General features: G+C 28.9%; 3 protein-coding genes across 5 annotated transcripts; 1 reads left to right on the top strand and 2 right to left on the bottom strand.

Moving 5' to 3' along the window:
* Positions 1 to 1,964: 1,964 nt before the first annotated feature.
* Positions 1,965 to 3,581, bottom strand: LOC124823528 (RING-H2 finger protein ATL52-like). 3 transcript variants are annotated; one of them, XR_015783912.1, is made up of 3 exons: positions 2,534 to 3,581; positions 2,274 to 2,426; positions 1,965 to 2,169 (listed from the first exon to the last, which is right to left on the bottom strand). XR_015783912.1 is itself a non-coding variant. In XM_088105350.1 (2 exons), exons 1-2 carry the CDS (start codon positions 2,957 to 2,959, stop codon positions 2,370 to 2,372), a joined length of 483 nt encoding a protein of 160 aa, XP_087961476.1. In that variant the 5' UTR covers positions 2,960 to 3,576; the 3' UTR covers positions 1,965 to 2,369. The 3 variants fall into 3 exon arrangements, 1 of the variants encoding a protein (XP_087961476.1); XR_015783911.1 differs by having other exon boundaries at positions 1,965 to 2,156; positions 2,534 to 3,576; XM_088105350.1 differs by having other exon boundaries at positions 1,965 to 2,426; positions 2,534 to 3,576.
* A 495-nt stretch (positions 3,582 to 4,076) lies between these two features.
* On the top strand, positions 4,077 to 5,749 carry LOC124823527 (uncharacterized). The gene is made up of 2 exons (XM_047295737.2): positions 4,077 to 4,616; positions 5,297 to 5,749. The coding sequence occupies exon 1, from the start codon at positions 4,197 to 4,199 to the stop codon at positions 4,557 to 4,559; it is 363 nt and encodes a 120-aa protein (XP_047151693.1). The 5' UTR covers positions 4,077 to 4,196; the 3' UTR covers positions 4,560 to 4,616; positions 5,297 to 5,749.
* Positions 5,750 to 10,641: 4,892 nt separating this feature from the next.
* Positions 10,642 to 11,197, bottom strand: LOC124823543 (protein ELF4-LIKE 4-like). Its single transcript, XM_047295757.2, has one exon. It carries the CDS (start codon positions 11,180 to 11,182, stop codon positions 10,838 to 10,840), a length of 345 nt encoding a protein of 114 aa, XP_047151713.1. The 5' UTR covers positions 11,183 to 11,197; the 3' UTR covers positions 10,642 to 10,837.
* Positions 11,198 to 23,075: the final 11,878 nt, after the last annotated feature.

A 23,075-nucleotide genomic window follows, 5' to 3' on the forward strand; every position in this document is an offset into this window, starting at 1 on the left:
AGTATGACCTTCAAAAGATATAATTGGTGACATAAGATTTGAGACAATCACACTTCTTGTGTTAGTAGTAGACCTAGTACAACTAATCTTTTTCATTTGTATGGATATTAAAACAATTACAAATTACCAAAACATTTAAGTAATAATAAACATTTTGTTTCGTATAAAAATAAAATATAATAGTCAACAAAAAAACAATCATAAGTTAACACTATCACCACATCACATTCATCCAAATTACTACATAAATGCAGAGTAAAATCACGAAACGCATACTATTGGTGTGTTTTTTTGCATGCAAGGAATAACTTGTGTTTCTGCAAACTATATAAGCAAGACACTTATAGGGAGATAGATGATGATGGATAATGAAGATAACATTTTTATTTAAAAGAATGAAAAATAAAAATGCATAGACATTTCACTTGAAAAAAAAAGTCAAAGGTAAAATTGTGTTGGAGAAGAGGCGTCAATGGTGAACAATAAAGACGAACAACATAAGTAAATGATGGAGAGACAAACAAATGGAGGTACACAAGAGAGACAAATAATAGAGAAAAGTGACAAAGGAAAATGGTGAAGGAGTGCAAAAAAGAAAACGCATCATAATAATGTATAGATTTGTTTGTCTAATGTTCAGATTAATTTGTGACAAAGACGAAAGACATAGACAAGTGATAAAGATGAATGACATAAATGTTAAAGCTGATAAGACATACTACCAAAAGAGTGTTTAAGATTGTTTGTTTAATGTTAGGATTGATATAAGTGAGAGTCTAAGATAAATGATGAATACGAAACAAAAACATCTCCCTATCTTGAAAGTTTTAGGTTTTATAAAGATTATGCAAGACATAATATGACACAAGTATAAAAAGTGAATTTTAGTTGAATATTGAGTTACTTATTATAAATTTATTACTAAACTTTTATAAAATTATAAATTCATTACTAAACTTTTATAAAATTGAATTAATTTAAGATATTTTAGATTTAATCTTGTAATAAATGAGACCGAATTCTAAATCTAATTAAATTTGATTGAGTAATAAATTAATATCCGATTCGATAGATTAATATCCAATTCAGTAAACATCCATCGGTTTTATCTTACTTTTTTATCTTACCTTTTTCGCGAGAGAACTTATTATTTTACATATAAAACCAAAACATACATGAATTCAATAAACTATGGTGCAAAACGTTTTCATAAATTGTAATATATCTTATTCTTATTTGGTACTTGTAAATATTAAAGCTAAAATAAATTTAATCTTGAAAATAGAACTATAATTTAAAATTTAAAAATAGAAAATAAGTTTACTTTAAAATTTACATTTTCATTATCGGATAAATGTTAATTATTAATATGTTTTAATGTTTAAGTTATTAATTAATTTTTAATATTTTTTTATTTACTTTTATTAATTAATTAGTTAATTTAATGTAAATTTATAAAAAACATTTATTCCAACCAAGACGTTGAAAAGACCAACCGAGATGTTTATAAAGCAACCCAAACACAAACGATCCCCACTAAATTATGGTTCAAAAGATCTTCATAAATACCTATTTATTTATTTTTACCATATTTTAGTATGTCATAGAAAATTCACACTGCACGTATGCTTTTCATACAATAAACGTATAAACGTCCAATGCTTCCGACAAGCATCCCTAATACGAAAATAATAATAATAATAATTATTATTATAATAATAATAATAAATTATTGCAACGTGTCTTTATAGAATTTAAAGTAATTTGGCTTTGTTTGTGAATTATGCAATGATTTAAAATTTAAATAGACTTCCATAGATAGCTACGGTCCAACAGCAACAATGGTATCGTACCAATCAGAATAAATGTCCAAAGATGTGATGATCATAATTTAAACAAATACGAATTTTAAAATCAGTTTATATATAATAAAATGAATAAATTATTTATGAGTGAGCCTAAAGTGAACGGCAATGAGATATTTAAAATTAAAAATGAGATCCTATCACTCACTCATGTCTTGACGACAAGGAATCAAAATCAAAATAAAAATCTTGAAATCTTACATTTTTATATGAGAAGAAATCTTGTTCGAAATGATTAAGCCTATTAGAGACAGCAAATTCTTGTTCCCACCAAGAGATATACTTTAAGATCTGCATCAACAACCTATGCATAAATTCGAAAGTGCAGACTCTAAATTTTTATATTATTATTATTATTAGTATGATTATTTGAAGGGTATAAGAAAAAAAAAAGTGAGAGTACTGAACCTCTTTTTTTGACGTAACATCAGGAACAAGGTATCCAAAGTTGGGTGCTTTAGCTGTGTCTGTTCCTTGTGGAGAAAGTGTTGAAGGACTGAGTGGTCACAATTCCAGCGCAGTGTCAGACCCCACAAACCATCTTCTAATTTGCATTTCATTCTGAATCAATTCCGCAAAATCCATTTACAAACTCATAATCGCTCATCGCACTTATAATTTACAAACACACCGCTACATCATTCCAGCAATGTCTGAGAGAAACGCACCACAGGTGTTCGACAAATTGGGCAGTCCAAGTGAGAGTAGAGCCACATGTCTATGCATGGAGCGTGGAACCAGTGCTTGCACTGTGGAAGCTTCCGAACTTCTTCTCCTTCTTCAAAACCAGATAAGCAAACTGAGCATTCATCATCATAACCCACAACTCCTTCTTTCTTGTACTTGAAGCTTGACACCGAGTTCTCTATTCTACTTTCACTCACCACCTCCACCAACCCATTTCCCCCTTCGCCTTCTGATTGCACGTGCCTCCTTCTGCTCCTCCTGATGATTATGAAGTTGTACAGGGCTAATGCCGCCGCTGCAACCCCCACCACCACAAGCCCATAGTATAACATGGTTGTGCTGGACTTGTCCGAGGAAGAGGGCGAAGGAGGGGGTGACACTATGAAGGGGCCTTGGAAATCGCCCATTTCTGGAACTTTGGACCGAGGAAAATTAAGACAAGAACAACAGGTTGGGGAATATGTTTTCAACAACCAGACATCAATCAGAGAAAATCTCGTCTGTTAGCTTGGAGGGCCTGGCGCATGCAATTATAGACATTACCTTTTTTTTATATGAAATTAAATTAATGTAAAGTTGTTAATCTAAATGCCGTGGCGGTTATGTAATCGTTGGAGAAGAGAAAATGATATTTTTTACTTGAAGATATGATAAAATATGTTGTAGCAGTGTTGTTTTGAGAGACGAGAAGATAAGAGATGTAGTAAATATGTAATACAATAATGAGTACAGAGATAGTGAACAGAGAGATGTGTGATAATGAGGACAGAGACAGTGATACTTTTTCCCGTTGCATGCGGGTATGGTAATACTATGTATGTAGTTAATACACTTCTACATGAAACCCCTTTTGTATCCATTCAGAATGCACAATTGTATTTATTCGCCTCTCTACTGTGCTCCTTGTAATGTCTATTTCCAATAGGGACGTTTTGATTGACACATGCAACACAATTTTCTGCCCTTTCTTTCGTTTTTCACCTCTTTCATCTTTTCGTTTTCAATCAAAAGCTATAAGGGCCACAGCTTTCTAAGTATCTCCATATCATACCATTGTTTCGGCATAGTCCTGTAACCCCAAAACCATCCTTCTTTCGGGAAATTTCGAAAAAGCAATTTTAAGAGTTATGGAAAATAACTTCTAGAACAGATCAAGAAAATACGTTTCAAAATTGTCTCCATGATGACTTTCTTTATATTTTCTTAGAAAGCAATAAGGTATAATTCTATATGCAAAAAGAAGGAGGGAAAAGTAAACTTAGCAGATGGGAGGAATGTAAACAGCAATAGTCCAATCGAAGTGCAACCAAACTTGGGCTAGCCTAAAATTTTAGCCCATAAAGAGTGGGAGATGCTCCGAACCCAATATATGGTAATAAAACACAAACGAGGATGGGCAAACCAAAGGAGAATCTAACGTTATATATACTTTTGAAGCAAGAAGACAAAAAAGATAACCTTATCTATCGATTCCAATGGAGAAGTTGACACGTAAGACATAATAAAACATGCTAAAAATTTCCACCTCTCCTTCTCTCACAGTTTTCAGAAGCATCTCTCTCTCGCACACACGCACCACAACACAACCAATTCCTCACTTTTGAAACAAGTTTCAGCAGAGTGAGAAACTTGCAGGGGAAAGGAATGGCTTCAACTTCAGCAGTTTCAATGTCTCTCCCACTAACTCACACCGCCCAGAAGAAGGTGGTGCCCACTTCCCAGGCATTGTTGAAGGCACCGTTATCTCTGCGAACTTCAAAGGGTGTGGCAGTGTCCAAACCCAATGGGAGGTTTGAGGTGAGGGCATCCATGAAAGAGAAAGTTGTGACGGGTTTGACTGCAGCTGCATTGACGGCTTCCATGATGGTTCCGGATGTGGCTGAAGCCGCCGTAACGCCTTCCCTCAAGAATTTCTTGCTCAGTATCGCCGCTGGTGGAGTTGTGGCTGTCGCGATTATCGGTGCCGTCATTGGTGTTTCCAACTTCGACCCCGTCAAACGAAGCTGAGGGCTTTTCTAGAGTTTATCTGTGTTCTTCACTGTTGAACTCTCCCTTTTTTAACATGTGATTATCTCCCTTTGGACCAATTCTTGCAATGTAATGAATCATTTTGGCGTATCATATAAACATCTTCATCGCTTACATGTTTCTGCCACGTAGTGTAGGAGTAAGATGTATCACTTTTTCCTGAAATTTTCCTGAAAAATCCTAGACGCTTTGTCATATGAAATACTGTCATCGGGGCAAGAGAATAAAAATATGTGTTGTCTAGATATAACACCAATTCATAATTTATTAATGGATGCAAACTTTTGAGTATCATATGTATGATATAACGCTGGAAAAGCTATTCTTCTGGGCTTTGGGAAAACTTTTACGAAACCAATTTGATAGGAGTAAATACGGAGAACTCGGGAAGCTCAATACTTAATCCTTTATGAGAGAAATAGTTTTAGGTACATCATTCTTAGGTTCTTCAGGCATTCTGGTCGATCTTCCCTGTGGCAAAGTTCACAAAATTCACCCCACAGACCTTTAGATTGAGTTTCTGTATAATTCCAATCTTCCTGAAGATGGGAACTGATGGGTAGACAAGTGTGGAGTTATCGTCAACATTCACTGTATAAGTAACAGGTCTAATAGAATTGTTTTCTAGGTATAGAACCATCTTGTCTGGGTAGATTTCAACATGCCAAATCCAAAATAAGTTCCTGTTCTTCAAATGATTGAATTTTTCTATGCAGGTTTCAACTCACTTTTGGATGCCAAGTAAACACTACCTACCTCAATTGCCGTGATTGCGATCGACATTGATAAGGATTCAGGGCAGCTATTAGAAAATGTGTCCCTCATTTTTCACAATCGCATCATGCCTCGTGTAAATTATTGGTGTTAGCCAGTAGGCTCGAAATTCTGCATATTGTAACAGGTATTTTGAATTGGATGATGAAGATTATTAGCCTCCTTATATTATTGTTCTTGGGTGATGTCCATGCTGACCACTACAAAATTTCTGCGCAAGGAGCACAAGGTCTAATTCCACACCGACCACCATAATCATTACAAGCAGTTTAAGTACATAGTTTAATTCGGTACGATAAGCCTGTTTTATGAAGCAGCTATGTTCCTTCTGCACCAAGTTTTTGACTCCCAGTGTAAAGGTTTTGTCAATCTGTTGAATTTCTATCTTCCAAACATGATCACTGACCCGTCTCCTAACCTAATTTATATTAAGATTTTAACTTTTATTCATCGTAAATAATTAAAATTTTACACTGTAAGCCTAAGATAATCTCTATCAGTATGACATCACATTATCATGTCCTTTTCACCTAAAATCAGAGGAAAAAACAGAAATTAATGTGTCGTTGATGTTTCCATGGAATAGCCTAATTTATATCCATGAACATGTGCTATATATATCATTCTTTATCAATGAAAAAACATTTTGTCAACTTGCTATTTTCATCTTGTCATTTATTTAACCTTATCGTGTCATCTTAAGATAATTATTTTCTGGAGTTTGTTAAGAAGATCAATGGGTATCAGTTAGCTCGACATCAAAAAGTTGACTTTGCTTAAGTTCTTTTTTTATTTGGCCGTAAAATGCAAAACAACAAATTTCATCTACAAGTCTGAATTAGTAATTTAAAAGTATTACTCTATAAATTTTGTTAGTAAAATCCGATTATAATCCAAATTTATTGATGGATTAATTTTTATAGTAAAGATTTTTTGGTAATTACAAAAATTTTTATAATAATTTTGCAAACTCAGAAAATACTAAGAAATTTAAGAAATTATAGTATATTAATTTAAATATAATAAAATTATAATATTAGACTATATAATAAAATATATAATTTTACATGTGTACATAAATAATATTATTTTTAAAAATTAATTAAAGTTTTTTTAGTAAAATTAAAATACCTTAACTCTAACATTAACCTACTTGAAATTGGACTTTGAAGTTTAGGACTTTTTTTTTACAAAGCCTCCTAAAAAAATGATTTTTTTTTAAAATAAGTTAGGACTAATTCATGGACCATAAGCCTAATTCACAACCCTAAATATCAATAATTTTGAGATCTTTTTAAAAAAAACATATATATTATTATCAAATTTAATGATACTAACTAAACTTACTTTAATGTAAAAATAATCTTATTATTTACTTATTTTGTTCAATTTATTCTCTTTATTAATGAAATATTCGATCAACTTCTTCGATTTTAAAAATATATTATTTTTTTTAAGATTCAATAAAGTTTCTCAACTTTTTAAAACGTCATGTGACTTTTGTGATGATGGGATATTTTTGGGATTCAATTAAGTTTCAGAATTTTTTTAAAATGCAATAACCTTTCTATATGTTAAAATTGACAACACCCACATAGTTAGTTTTAGCGCTATGTATTTATTAAAATACACATTATACTTAAATTAAAAAATTAATATCAATCTATTAATTATTTTATTGATTATTAAGGCATTTGATTAAATCTTTAATAACAGGACTCAGCTAAATAAATAAGGGTGTTGCTCCCTTCACCACCTCAAGTGTTTCTGCACCTTCCACTATTTTTTTTTATTCCAAAAGTACTCTACACCTCTCCACTATTTTCTTTTATTTCAAAAATACCCTACTCCTCCCCACCATCCTTAACAATCTTTCTATTTCTCTCTCTACATTAATGGAGCATTCATATGGCCTAGATTTAAACTTGTGATATATTACAAAATATAAAATTCAGAGGAAACTTCAATATTAGTGTTTCTACCACTTCCATTTTATAAACTTAAAAGTTAGATGCAAATACAAAATAATAAACATAATAATATTAATAGTAAATAATATATTATTATTATTATTATATACTAACTTTATAATGACGAAAGAACTAAATAAATTCCAAATCTTTAACAAATAACTTTTCTTTTATATTTTAAGTATTTAATAATATTTTTATATTATTTATCTAATAAATTAAATACTTTATTCAAGTTATTTGAGTCAAACATGTCAGTAAGTTAAAACATAATATAATGTTAAAAATTATAGATATTAAATGTAAAAAAAACACACATATATATAAACATTTTTTTAGAAATTTAGAACAAAATTTTACCATTTATTAAGTAATTTGAAGAAAAAAAAAATATATTGAACAGTGAAAATAAGATTGAATCAAACTTATTTAAGAGAATGTGTAAATAAAATTTTGCAATATATCACAAGTTTAAATATGAGCCATGTGAATGCTCCATTAATGTGGAAAGAGAAAGAGAAGATTGTTGAATATAGTGGGAAAGTGTAGGGTATTTTTGGAATAAAAAAAATGGTGAAGAGGTGTAGAATATTTTTGGAATAAAAGAAAATAGTAGGGAGGTGCAGAAGCACTTGAGGTGATGGAGGAAGTAACACCCACTAAATAATACCACAGAAGACATCTTTATCACAAGTCCAATATCTACAATCATTAATTTAAACCCCGATTGTAAAATCTTCTTATGCTCAAATAGCACAAAATTTAAAATAAAAATGTAAGTCATAAAAATAAAACAATGTCTATTTGTCATAAAAGCAAAATTTTCTCCTAAGATCGAAATAAAAAAAAATACTAAAATGGAAGTCTTATAAATTTTTTGATCGGAGCAAAAATTACAATAATTTTCAAAAAACGACGTGACATCATGATACCTAACAGAATAAAATAAGATCTTACACAAGCAAAATGACCAACCATAATCAAAACAAGTATTATTTTTCTAGTTTGTTTTAAGGGCAAGGATTTTGATACAACTGGAGAATAATTGCTGAAATAAATTAATAAGAATTAATATCTAAATAATTTGGTTGGGATGGGGATTTTTGTGTTTTATTTTGGAGCTTTGGAGTTTGATAATGCATGTTTGGGTGTACACTGATTTGAACGTATTGGGAGAGCGTCCATGGAAGCTCTCAAAAGTTATTAAACAGTCCAAATCCAAGTTTGGATATTTTTTCTCGTTATAATTGAAGATCTCATTGAAGTTATAAAGAAATAGTGGTTTATGCGAAGAGCGATTGAGCAAGCATAAAGGGGATGGTGATGTAGTTTATGTGAGGGAAAAAGAAAGATTAGGGATAAGTTTGGTTATTGGTGAAACTTAAATGAGACATGATCTTGGTACCAAACAATGCAATATAGAAAGAGTGAAACGCAACTTGGGAACGTTAACGGGTGACCTAACAGAAGTGATGTCAACCTTGTAAAGTTGATTTTGTTAAAGTTTGGATTTTTCAAAAGTGTGTATGAGTGTCTTTGTGAAGGGGAAGAGCCAATGGAGTTTAGTTTAGAAAAGGTAAGAGAGAGAGATGATGAGATAATAAAAATTATCGTCAAATTATTAAAAAGTGTCATTAGGGCATAATTAAAGATTTCCGGCAAGGGGCGTGGATTATTATAGTTGGATTGCTGGAATTGGGTCCAACCAATGATGGAGATATCTAAATCTTCCATTATTATAAAAAAATAGCTTTCATTGGGCAAACTAGAGTTGAGCTCCTTTCCAACCTATTTGCTGGAAATGCAAGGAACAAAGGGAAACAAAAGCAAAAGTAGATTCCCACCGCACATGTTATGTACTACACAATGTCTAATTTGTCTTTGCTTGCTTAGGGACCAAACTCCATTTTATTTATATCTCATTTTCATTCATTCTACCTCTTTCATCATTTCCTCAAACATATACATACTTGTGATTTCATCATTCTATTTTACAGTGAGTGTTGAGGGTATAAAAGAGCTAGCTGCATTTGTGCATGTAAGAAAAAAGCCCTGAGGTGATGGTCTAAGAATTATAGGTAGGAGAGTATTGACAACGGTATGAATGAATCTACCCAGGAAGAAAAGGTCCACTCCATCAAAATGCAAAATCTAAACCAGAAGCAGGCCATCGTCAGCAATCACTGAAGTGGGCCTTCTCTTCTGAGATCAGGATATTAGTCTGCCACAAAAGGGGTCCACCAATAAAGACTTCTGCGCAATCAGGGAAAGTGAGAGTGAGAGAGAAATACAAACCATGGAATTATCAAATATGAATTAGAATATGAAGTAGAGAAGGATGTGATATAGGACATCTATAAGAGAATAAAAAGTTAAGGGGGAAATTGGAAAGTTAAAAGGAACGAACCTGTGTAGGAAGGGATAAGTATGGAGAAGTTCAGTTCCATCCCAAAAGAGAACCTTTGGGTCCCTTGTCATCTTGTTGGGGTCACTGTTTACACTCAGGACTCTACTGCTTTCTTTTAACCTCATACACAATGAACAGTGGAATTATTTTAATTTCTCAGCCAATACTACCCATTTGGCACTGCAAAATAAATTAAAAAATTAGTCAAAAGCTCCTCCCATAGCTCATCTCAGATTCTGTTCTTGTGGAACCAAAAATATTTTATCTTATATTATAAAGCTGCTCTCTTCCATCTGTTTCAGAGCATCTTCACACATATGTATGCAGTTCTCAGTTCTCAGTTATCAGTTGTCACTCCCACAGGGAAACACATGAACAGATAAACCAGGTATGGTTTTCTTGGTAAGGAAACTCTGGCTTCATGCGCATAGGCCAAAAACAGTGTCTGCAACACCCTTCTCACTTTCAGTTCTTGGCTAAAGTAAGATCTGGGAACAACATTTTTGGTTCAGGATATAAAGAGAATAAAGGTACTCTATGACGAGTTTCCATCAAAACTAGATAAGAGATATGAAAAAGAATGACGGACAAAAACTATGAAGACCCTTTGGCCGTTAGCCCCTTTTGACAAGCAGAAACTCAAGAAAAGTTTATCAAAGCTAAAAGCCCTTATCTCTTGCAAAACCTCATCATGGCATAGAAAAAAGCATATAAACAAGAAAGGTCCATCTCATTATAATCCATCACATGTTCAAATCCAAAGGGAAAAAGCAATCACGTTGAATAGGAAAGAAAAGGGGTTGTTCTTATTCACCTTTTGAAAGACAGCAGCATGATTGAAATTGGCACACAAACATGTTAAATTCCTATTAGATCCACAGTCACAAGGTTATAATAAAACTGAGAGAAATTCCGGAAAATCATTTCTTTTTATTTGGAATGTAAGCAGTAAGCGATGAGCTAGAAAACGTTCTGTAATACAAGAGGGCTTCGGCTACAGAACCTAATCTTGATCTACCCCTCAACACAATTGTCATGTCGTGCATCTCCACCAAGGAAAAAAAGAAGAGAAATTAAAATAAAAAGAAGAAAAACAAAAAAGTTCCCTAAAGAGGCCTGTGTCGCTTGTGGCCAGCTTTACCGTCAGATTTCACAGCACCACTGGAATCCCCTTCGGAAGAAACCTCCATGGATTTGGTAAAGGAGCTTGAAAGATCCGCATAAAGGTCAACCACTCTTCTGATGTTGTTGTTAAGCTCCCTAATAAGGCCAACGTTTCTGCTGAGATTGTCTGGGACCTTGGACTCGTGATTCTGGTTTATCTCATTGATGAGTACTCGGTTCTGATCCAAGATGTCCTGGACTTGAACAAAGCTTTTCTTAAACGTTTGCAAGATCTTGTTATCAATCTGTGTACCGTTGCCGAGACCAGAGAATGTGTCTCCTTCCATGTTTTTTTATTTTTTCTGTTGGAGTCAAAAGCTTGATCGAGTCAGAACCAGCCCTGCATCATGGGCGAAAAGAAGATGATGAGAAGAAAGAACAAAATATGTGAAATACTGAAAGCGTTTCAACATATTTTTTTAATTTATCCATAATCATATCCTTCTGTGTACCTGCCTGCACTAACCAAAACAGAGAGACAAAACATAAGCAGTTTTGGAATTGTTTAAGGCGTTGGGCAGATGAGACAAGCTCTGTAGTAGAAATCATGACCACCATGAGTTTCTTTTCCAGAGGAATCAGATTATAAACATCAATAATAATAATAATATTTGTTATTAATATTTCTACTGTTGCTATTATTACTATTATTATTTATTATTTATATTGATGGGGTAATTTTTTAAAAATGATGAGACGGGAAAAAGCAGATCCCATTTCCATAAAAGGACCTTTTTTTAATGTACTCAGAAAATACCTACCTAAAGCACAGAGTTCCAAAGAAGAATCTAAAAGCCACCCCCACCAAAAAAAAACAGTCAATGATGCAGAAGAGATGATATTACGAAGTACTACAGCAGAGACAGTATCATTAACCCTTTTCAAGCAAAATTACGAAAAACAAAAATAGCAGGAGTAAGAAACCGTCCAAATGTTGAACTTTCAACTCAAATACACACGTTTAAGAAAAGCAAAACCCCCATTTAATAATCTCAGACGACCATTAATACTCGATAAAACTCAGCAAAATCCAAACTAACTTTAAGGAATTAAAATGTTCCAAAAGAACTTGGAAAACTTTCGGCAGCTAGAAATTTTTCTCAGGATAAACAGAAATTGGTCAGACAATAACAAAAAAAATAAAACCCATTTGAGTTTGTCGAACCAACAAATTGCAATTGCTGAGATCTCCTGTGAATGTTTCAGTGGAGCGCCGAGAGAAGATGGCGAAGGAAAAGAAAAGGAGCTGATAAAACCAATGAGTGGGTGAAACTGAGATCAAGAAACTCCTCAAGAAACAGTTGTTGTGGGACAAAAACAAAGACTAGAGAACAAAATTCACATTTTATGAAACTATGGCGTGTTGTTAATTTATTTGTTTTGAGAAATTCATGTAAAGGTAAAAATAAAAAATAAAAAGGTTGAAAAAGTTTGTTAATACTAATAACTAAAAATGATATTATAATAAATGGCATGAACGAAAAATGGTACCTTGAAAATCTGAAGCATTATATTGAGGGAGAAGAGACAGAGAGATTGAAAGGAGAGACGAGGGATTCCCGAGGAGCAGTGAGTAATAAAGATCGGCGATTGAATCGAATCTGCGGAGCAAAGGGGCTGTCCTCTGAATTCAGAGAGAGAGAGAAAGAAAGAGAGAGAAAACAGAGAATATGTAGATTTGACAGTCACGCTCGGACCCCTTTGTGTCTTAATATTTAGCACTATTCTATAATGAATATCCACCTGTTTTCTTATTTTCATTTTATATATAATATACACTATTAATTTTCTTTATTTTTTTAATTTCCTTATACATTTCATAAAATATATTTGTCTTTTATCTTTTAAAATACTCTTTTAGCTTCTTATCTGTTAAATCTGACTGAATACCGTTCTTTCAAATGATATCCTCAACTAGCTTCTCGTATCACTGTCTCAAAATTAACCGACTTTATTAAATTATTTGCTAATTATGCTTAGTAGTGATAACTTTGTATTTTTTCACTTACAAAGTTTGTTCAGTTTTTCTTAATCAACAAGTTAAAATATTTTTAATTTACTAATTTTGAATTAAGAAGCATTGGGTGAAAGAGAGAAAGAAAGAAGAGTGGTGGGATTTTTTTGTTTGACGACACGTGGCTGATTCTTGATGTCAAGATTTGTATGATGAGAGGACCCTACTTTTGCCAGCAAATCATGTACCAATTCTTTCCTTAATATTCAGAATCAAACGAATTATGATGGGCGATCACAGGAGTTCCAAAATTTCTGTCGGCCCAATTTTTTTTTATTAAGTGAATGTAACTACCGTTTACTCTGATTCTGGTGGTACACGATCAAAACAAAATAGATTAAATTAAATAAGACTTAATAGCATTTTTTTATATCTTTGTATCATTGATTTAATATTTTTTTATTAATTGTTAACTTAATATGATTTATATATATATATATATATATATATATATATATATATATATATATTTTAAATCGTATATTTTTTTGTTACGTTATTTTTTTTTAAATTAGACCATAAACATGTAAAAAAATCGGTAATTATATTAACAGAATTTATGATAAAAATATTAAATTGTTGTTGTAAGTATAGAGATTAAAAATACTATTAAATAAATCAAATGGCTGAGTATAAACATATCAAAATTAATTTAAAATTAAAAAATTTGACTAGAAAAAAATTAAGAAAAGATAGACAAAAAAAGGAACAATACAAATAAGATAAAAATGTAAAATATATTGGTCAGATGCGATTAGCCTACTTTTCAATTATGTTCTTTTTTACAAATTAAATAGATTAAATTAATCTTTTTAAAAACAAAATCACCTTCCCTCTTATTAAATGTATTAAAAATTTGAAAAATAAAATATTGTTTACATGTACATTATGTTTTTATAGCAATATTTGATTTTTAATATATTTATCTATTGGTTAATTCAGTAATCTTTAAATTATGATTTATTGGTGTGTTTCAAATAATAAGAAGATTAGAAGAAAGGAAGAAAATGGAAAAAATTAATCGGAAAGTTTTTTTCTTTCAAAATTTGCTTTTTTGAAATTCAACCTTCTCTTTCTTTTTCAGCTAAACATTATCGGTGCTCCCTTATTTATTTCTTCCGGAAAAAGATAGATTGTAAATAGCTTGTCGAGGTGAATTACCAGTTTTGGTTTAAGGAAAAATACTTGGGAAATAACAAAATGGTTCGGTTATCTTAATCTTTTTGGTCAACTCAAACTTTCCAGTAATGGAATTTTGAACAAGGATTTCTGAAAATGAGTTTTAACAATGTGTGAGTCGATCTGACTTAACATAAATTAAAAAAAAAATTAAATGTGGATGAAAATGATTTTGACTTAATTTGCAGGTTAAACATATTTAAATGTTTAATTTTAACATCCTATTTTGAATGATTTAACCATAACATTTTGTTTTAGGTTTAATAAGATATTTAACACATCTCCAATCATGAGGCTTTGTAATTGGAAAAGAAAATGAATTGTGTTTGAATCCCTAGATGTTTGAGATTTGTGACATGAATAAAATAAAGAAATGTAAAAATGTTTAATAAGTGCATGATTAGTGAAGATGAGACATTACTAATTTACTACTTTATGTTTGGGTTGTCATGGATCGTATACAAATACTCATTCCAGCCCCATCCTACCTGGAGAATACCAAAATAATTCAATGTTTTCAACAATTTCATCTTTATGCAATCTCACGTCAACAAAATCAAAATTTATTAAGAATTTATCTTTTATTTATTTTTATAAAACAGATTCTTAGATTCTTATAGTAACTAAGGTTTATGTTATTCATATTAACTAGAAAATAATTGCTTCCTTACTTGAAAACTTCGGTATTGAATATTTTTTTATTAAATGTAATTCGAATAAATTAACTTAATTAAATGATTTAATTCTTAGATTATATATGTAATACTCTGACATGAATACAGTGATGTAAATTTATGTGTGTTTTAAACTTTAACATAAATTTTTACGTCAGATTTAGATGACGATCTAACAAATTTATTTACGTCATCAAGCAATAGTTCAACCCCTGAATATAGCGGCAGGAGTATCTAGTCAGACAGCAGTATCATTTCCGAAAGACGTTGCAATACAAGTTTTTGAACACACATGCACCACTAGAGTATTTATGGATTACTCTTTTTATTTATTGTATATTTTGTTTTTTCTTCTTGATTTGAAGTACTTTAGTTATTATTATGACCAAATAAAGTTATTTCGAGTAGTATCAATTTGCTGTTATCAATGCCTTCACATTTGTATTTCAATTATTTAATTAGTCATTTAGATTCAATTTTCATAGAAAAAAAATTAAGTTGATCTTCTAATTTTTTTAGTTTTGATTTGTAGAAATTGATTTAACATAATCTCAATTTATGAAAAATTAATGCAATTTTATTATTTTTTTTTAATTTCTTAAAACAGATTTAAGATTTTTCGTTAAAACTAAAGTGGTTAATATTTTTGTTCTATTAATATAATTAGTTTAACTATGAATAATTTTCATTAATTTAAAACATAACATTCTTTTAGAATTTGGTTTATGAAAAAAAGATTTACTCAAGAATATAACATCAATGAGATCTAAATCCAATCGTATAAAAGATTGAGATTACTCTTGATCCAAAATCTGAAGAGAATGTGTTAATGAGTCTTTACCTTTATATGATTTTTTACTTTCTCATTTCTATCCAATGTGAGACTTTGACTCACACTTGGATTCTCAACAATAATTGGATGGAAATTTCTCTTAAATTTTGATATATAGTGAAGAGTCATTGGTTTTTGGTATAAAAAAGGAGTTTTAAACAATACATCAGATGAAGAGTGATTGATTATAACTATGTCACTCGACAGACTTGAAATTGAAACATTGGTGCCTATCGTAGGATCAATAACGATGTTCTAAGACAAATTGTTGGTTCCTTAAGTACTCTATTGGAGATAAACACTCATTCTTTTTAGACCTCGATTGGGGGTTTATGTTTCTAAAACACTTAATAGTTTTACATCATTTAAAAGTGGAGACCTAAGACAGTTTAAATATTATTTCTTCCTTCCATCCTTTAAAGTATCTTTTAAGAATAAAACTGTGATAGAATAAGGCTTTCAAACAGACAAATACTTCAAATGAAGAATGATTAACTTTAATGATGTCATTCAACGAACTTTAGATTGAAATATTAACACCTACCATGGATCCATAGTGAGGTTCTAAAACAATGGTCGATCTCTTAAGTCTTCATTAGAAATGAAGAATCATTTCCATCTTTAAAAATATAATTGTGACCAAACAAAACTATAAACTCTATTTAAAAATTATGACTAGGGGTGGGCAAATAGAACTGAAGTGCACTGTACTACTATAATCTGTACTGAACTAAAAGCTAATTTGTATAAACTGAACCAAGCTGTAAAACAGTTCAGACAAACTGAACTGTTTTTTGTTTTATCAAACTGGACTGAACTGAACTATACTAAATTGTACTAAACTACAATATAAACTAAACTGAACTACTAACTATATTAATTTTAAACTGAATTATACTAATTTTAAACTAAATTGTACTAGTTTTTAAACTGAATTGTACTAGTTTTTAAACTGAACAGTATAACAATACATGTTCTTTTTAATTGAAATTTATTTTAATATTTATTTTATTTTATTCATAAGTGTCTTACAAATTAACTTTTTAATTATTTGATATTATTATTTTCTATTTTATTTATATTTCTTTTATTATTATATGTGTATGGAAATTATTTTATTATTTATTTATTTTATTTTATTTTATTTTATTTTTTATTTATATTTATTTTGTCGTGAATATTATTTTACTTTTATATTTATTTTTTTAATTTTTAATTTTTTATTTATATTTTTTTGTTTTATATGTATATATAATTTATTTTATCTTTTTACCTACTTATTTTATTTTAAAATAATTTTTTATTTATATTTATTTTATTCTCTCGTAAAATTGTTTTATTAATTAATTATTTATTATTTATATTTTATTATGTAAAAATTAAACTAATATTTATTAATTATTATAATATAATAAAAGATGATACTAGAAAAATTACTCTTAATAAACGTTTGTTAATTTTTTTGTTATTTGATATTTCTATAATATTAATTATTTTTGCTACATTACTATTTGTTTATGATATTTCATTATATATTCATTTAAAGTAATATGTAAAATAATAATATATTCATTATGTAAAATACTATCATTTAAAAATAATAATATTGATATTTATTTTAAAGTAAGTTGATTTTTAAAATAAATAGTTATTTTAGTGTGCGCTTACACACATTTTAATATCATTAAAAGTTTTTTAACATATTTTTACATATTTAATAATATGTTAAAGAATATAATATATTTAAAGTATTATTCTTTTTATGATTTATATTACTCAATCATTTAATAAAATTAAATTTAAAAAAATATATTTTACTTTTATTACTTAAAATAATATTATTTAAAAAGTAATATATGTTTATTGATGAAAAAATATAAAAATTTGTGATAAAAAAATTTTGTCTTAAAAAATTCATTATTAATTTTTTATTTGAACCGTTTCTTTTATTAATATTTTATTATTAAATAACGTTTTTTTAGCAAGACAGAGGAATTGAATGGGAACTAGAAAAAAGAGAAAAATAAATACAGTTCTCACAGTTAACTAAACCCCAGTTTTTAAAAACTAAACCATAAAATAGTATACTGAACTTATAGTAAAAGTAGATAAGTTTTTTAAAATATAATATAATATAGTTAATTATAATAAATTATAATAAATTACAGATCAATTTGACTAAACAAAACTATAGAGTGGACCACTTCTGACGAGGGTTGCTCTAACGATTGGAGCATAAACTCCCAATCAGATAACACGCATTTCTCAGTTATAAATCCTTTTCCGACTTCTCGAGAGTTCTTTACCACTAATAATAAGTATAAATACTGATAGCAACAATCTGATAATGATATATGGAAAAATATTTCTTCCATTTTGATATGATTTATTTTAAGGTAATGTTTGAATTATCGATACACTTGTAAAAATACGAGAGATGGAGATATGAGGTTTAGTAAGATATTTTATGATTAAGTTGTCTGTAATAATTCCCATAAAAAAACGTTATGTTTGATAATAATTGGATTTGGACAGGTACCGTATATAATTGTACGAGAAGAAGAAGTGGATGCAGAAGGATAGTGGAAATCCAAAGGGGGTGGTACTGGAGTCAACACCAACGTGATTCTCAATAGGATGTTGTTGTGTTGGATATTTATAATGGTTTTGTTTGGTGTATTAAGAAAAAACAGGTACAAGGAAATCTGAGGTAACTGTTTGGGGCCAACCAGAGAAGGACACGTGGGAATGATGAGATTAATAATGTGGAAGAGAGTGGGTCCCACTAAGAAATGTGGTGTGCATTGCTCATACGAGAAACCGGACACCTTACTTTTGGCCTCACCAATGGAGACCCATTTATATTATTGGTGTCTTCAAGAACAAGAAAACGCTGTTAAGCTACGAAAAGACAACGTCTTTATCTCTGTATATAAATGATAATTTCTCTATTGCTATAAACCTCTCTATTTTTTTAATAAAATAAATGATAAATTTGTTTTTCTTTTAATTCTAATGTAATTTTATAAAAAATTGTAAGATATATATTTACTTATTAAAAATTTGCACTAATTATTTCTAGTCAGATGTGAGGATTTTAATATATTTCTCATATTAATTTACACTAATTTTTAACACATTTAAATATAATTGAATCCTTCTATAACGGGTTTATTAATTTATTTTTATAAAATAATTATCTTTCATGGTTATTTAATGAAAGCAAAAACAGAAAACTTTTCTTGTAAAATAACTTGGGAGTTGCTTTCAAAAGAACTCGTTTCTGTTTTTATCCTTTTCTTGTTTTCCATATTAGTCGCAGCGTTTTTATTACTCCGGATAAACAAATACAAGCAGCGGTTGCAAGAGTTGAATAATACATTGACTTATGGGGTGACTTGTATCATGTAACCAGAAACTTCCTCATTTGTCCATGTTTGATTTAATGTTAAATCTAATAAGAGAAACAACCTCTTACTTTTGACGTTGTTTGTGCTTTGTCATTTTTCCATTTTCTATCTTTCTGCTCTCCTTTGTAATTTTTCTAATAAGATTTTTTTTTAATTTGATAGTTTTAATCGAGTTGTCGTTTTCCAATAGTCAGTTTTTGGGATTTTCTTATGGATTGAAGTTGATAAAGAGGAATGGTATACTATGCAACATGTTTTCCTAGCAAAATGACATGGATTTTTCATCAAGCATTTGAATTTATATAAATATTATTTTCATATAATTAAAAAAGTATAATAATAAATATATTTTAAAATACATAGAAAACATTATAAATTTACAATAAGCACTAGTGTTAGAAATTCAAAAGACTTGAAAATTATATATCGAGTGTGTATCACTTTTTTTATATAAATGTTTTTTTATAGTTTATTAATATTAAAATTTTTGGTATTTTTATTTGTTCTCGTACGGTATTCTTTGATTTATTTTGACACATCTCTTTTTCATTTTTAATACCCTCATCAATATTATAAAATATTAAAAAAAAAGATATAAATAGTTACTAAAAGGAAAATTATATAATAAAATGTGACCACAAACATCTTTACGTAAATTAGTAAACTTGGTCATCGTATATTAAGATTAACTATTTAAAGATGTAATTGGAATCTGATACTAGTTCCTTTTAAGTTCACATAGACAAAATGTAAGATTGTAGCACCAATCTATAGTTAGAAAAATGATACTATGATAAGTGTAAAACCCTTTCCTGTCACCTCAGCCATTAAAATTTTAAAACACGGGTTTCAACAAATATGGAAAATTATGCATAAAGCTTTTTTACTAAATATATGAAAAGCAAATCAAAACTGCCAAATTTGCACATTCAAAAACTATAATTACAACTCACAATTTAAACGAACTTCAATTATACATGTATATGAAACGAAAAGAAAATGTTTAAACAATAAATTTGTAAAGTAAACAAATTAAACAAAAATTAATAAAGGGAATGAAACTGGAAAGATATGTAGAAATTTAAAGAGATTAAAATTTAAAATTGATAATAAGAAACTTTGAAAATAATTAAAAATCAACAAATAAAAAGAAACAAAAAGTAATTGCAATAAACCGCAACTAAGCAAAAAGGTAATCAGAAGTAAGTAAATTCTACTAAGTTGTAATTAATAAAACGTTTGAAAAGTATGTAAAAGGTAAAAAAAGTAGAAAAAGAAAATCCAGAAATTTGAACAACTTAAAATGAAGATATATCGAAATAAAAAAACAAATAAAACGAAAACCATAAGAAATGTAAGACTTGTAATTGAAAAAAAATATACTTAACACCTGGAATCAACAAGTCATTTGAATGTGTGAAATATGTCAGGAGTTCAGAATTTTATTTATTTATTTTTGTGATGGGTATTGTTTCAATAACAAAACGTAGTTTACAAATATCTTATTTTTAAATTGACATAAGGGTTGAATATGAAGTTTTTAAAGAATTTTTATAATAATATTTTACAAATATGAATATTTTTCCACAACAGTTAGCTATCAATTTTCTAAATAGGAGAGAAATAGAATGAAGGAGATAAACAAAATGAAGATGGTATACTACTATTAGTATGTTTATATACAATAACTTATGTATAGTATTATATATATAAATATTTTTTATGTGAGGTAATGTCATCACAAAGTCAATAAAATACATAATCAAAATATCAACTTAATAAGTTATAATATTTACTTACAGAAGAAAGGTCATTTATATAGTTTTAGTTTGCTTTCCTCTTATTGCTTATCCTGATTGTTGGAGATTATTGATCTTTGAGTTTTAGAAGTTTAGTGTGTCTCGATAAACGAAAATTCTTTGTAAATTTTAGATTTTGACTAAATTTTTATTATCTAAAATAGTAAATGATAGAAAAAACAATTATAAATTTGATATTGTTGGAAAACTTAAGAAATGTAGTTTCATGCTTTAATTTTTTCTAAATATTTTTACATGAAGACATAAATTTGAAAAGAATAAGTTATATTTTCTTAAATTTTCATAACCGAAGCCTCAATTTCTATATATTAATTTCTTCATTTCAAAAGTTTTTTAGGTGATTCTTTAGTCTAAACTGTGGCATTTTCATTATACTTTCTAACAAAAGAAACTCAGATTTTTGGTGGAATGAATGTAAGTTATAAATTTTTCGCATGCAAAACTCGTACAATGGAATGTCTTTAATAATATGGTTCTAATATGAAAAAATATGATTTTTTATTCAAGTAACATAAATCAAATTAGTTATAATCTGTAGTGATTTATAAATACATTTGTTGAGAATATTTGTTTAATTATTTTTTTATTTAAATTAATTTTTAGAAAATATTTTAATTTTCATAATATTTTTATATATGAAGTTAAAAACATATTTATTTATTATTTAAATTTATAAAATTATGAATAAGATATTTTAAATATTTAATATTCTATTAAACTTATATATATTATATGAATAAAATAACTCTTTCGTATAGCATACAATTTATATCTCTTATATTTCTAAATTATATTTTCATAACTCAAAATTTACAAAATTCTAACACAACTATATATGTTTAATAAAATAATATTATTTTATTTATTCATGATTAGTATATTATTTTATAAACGGGTCACCCATATAAACTAAATATCATGAAAGGAACTAATTGACTTCAATTTAGATAATTTTTTTTTTCAATATTGATATACCAATTTTACAAGTTATCCGTATCATTACATTGGATTAAATCTATTTTATCAATTCTAATTATAATTAAAACTACGTCAGATTCTAAATAAAAAATATAGGTTGCAATAACAAATGTTTATCTGTATATAAATATTACGTGACAAATGGAATTCAATTATTAATTATTTCAATTGTTTCTCCAAGCAACATCTTTCAAACAAGTATTTAAAACACACTAGTTCCAAAGATAGACATTACAAGCCCACTCCTATATTATCATTCTCGAACATTCTTTCTGAATTTGTACTAATTTGAATCGAAAGAGAATCTTTTGGAGATGAATTTCTCCTTCACATTCATTAACAACTGAACAACAAATTATTTAAGTTATCAACGGGCTTCCGATTGTACTAATCTTTCCATCTTGAAAAAACCAAATTCTCTTTGAGAGAATAATATCGAACCTTAGTATCATTATGAATTTTTCAAATTACAATCTGAGCCATCATCTGTCAAGAAATACACTATTAGTATTGGGCAGAAACAAAACTGCAAACACGGTCATTAACAACTTTTTAAAGCTACAAACAAAGGCAGCACCTTCTCCTGTATTTGCCATAAAGAAAGACGAAATGTAGAAAAAGGACACTCATAAAAGAAAATTTATTACGCACCTACTTCTTAAATACGTGCAACAAGAACTACAAAAGCAAAACAAAACTCATCTGACTGCATAAAGTGTCTGCACATTGCTTGGTTGTAACAGCAGTGCCCTTTTGTTCTTTTTCATGTATGATCAATTACAAATACTTTAAATGAAGTGTAAGTATCACCTCAATCTTTAATTAAGAAAGAAAAACTGGGTTCCAAGAATGGTATACTTTCATCTGCGTTGGGTTAGTCATGAATATGAGACTTGTAATATAACCAACATCTTAAAATAAATGTAATAAGAATCACACTTATACAAAAGCCAAACCACAAACCTATCAAGAAATAGGCTGTCGTACCACATTATTATAAAAGATGGACCTTTCTACATCAAATTTCAATAGCTATGCTTGGACGCAGTAATTGGAAAAAAACACAGAACTGTGTTCATAAATTCCTAAGCTTAACCTTCGTATTGGTGAGGAGAACCAATATCCTTGCATAACCTTATATTGGTGCCATTGCAAATAATGCAAGCAGAGACAGAAACAAAGACATAAATTTATCATGCTGTCATAAATTCACTTGCATGGCTAAGCTATAACCCCAATGAACGAATGAGAGGATATAAATTCCAAACAATGA

The sequence above is a fragment of the Vigna umbellata genome, chromosome 1 (assembly GCF_029865625.1).
Source record: "Vigna umbellata cultivar VRB3 chromosome 1, Vumbellata_1.0, whole genome shotgun sequence".
Classification (NCBI taxonomy): Eukaryota; Viridiplantae; Streptophyta; class Magnoliopsida; order Fabales; family Fabaceae; genus Vigna; species Vigna umbellata.

Coding starts and splice junctions, on each gene's coding strand:
- LOC124823528 (XM_088105350.1), bottom strand. CDS start 2,959: ATGGGCGATTTCCAAGGCCCCTTCATAGTGTCACCCCCTCCTTCGCCC. Junction 2,427..2,533: donor CAATTTGTCGAACACCTGTG/GTGCGTTTCTCT, acceptor GAATTGATTCAG/AATGAAATGCAAATTAGAAG.
- LOC124823543 (XM_047295757.2), bottom strand. CDS start 11,182: ATGGAAGGAGACACATTCTCTGGTCTCGGCAACGGTACACAGATTGAT.
- LOC124823527 (XM_047295737.2), top strand. CDS start 4,197: ATGGCTTCAACTTCAGCAGTTTCAATGTCTCTCCCACTAACTCACACC.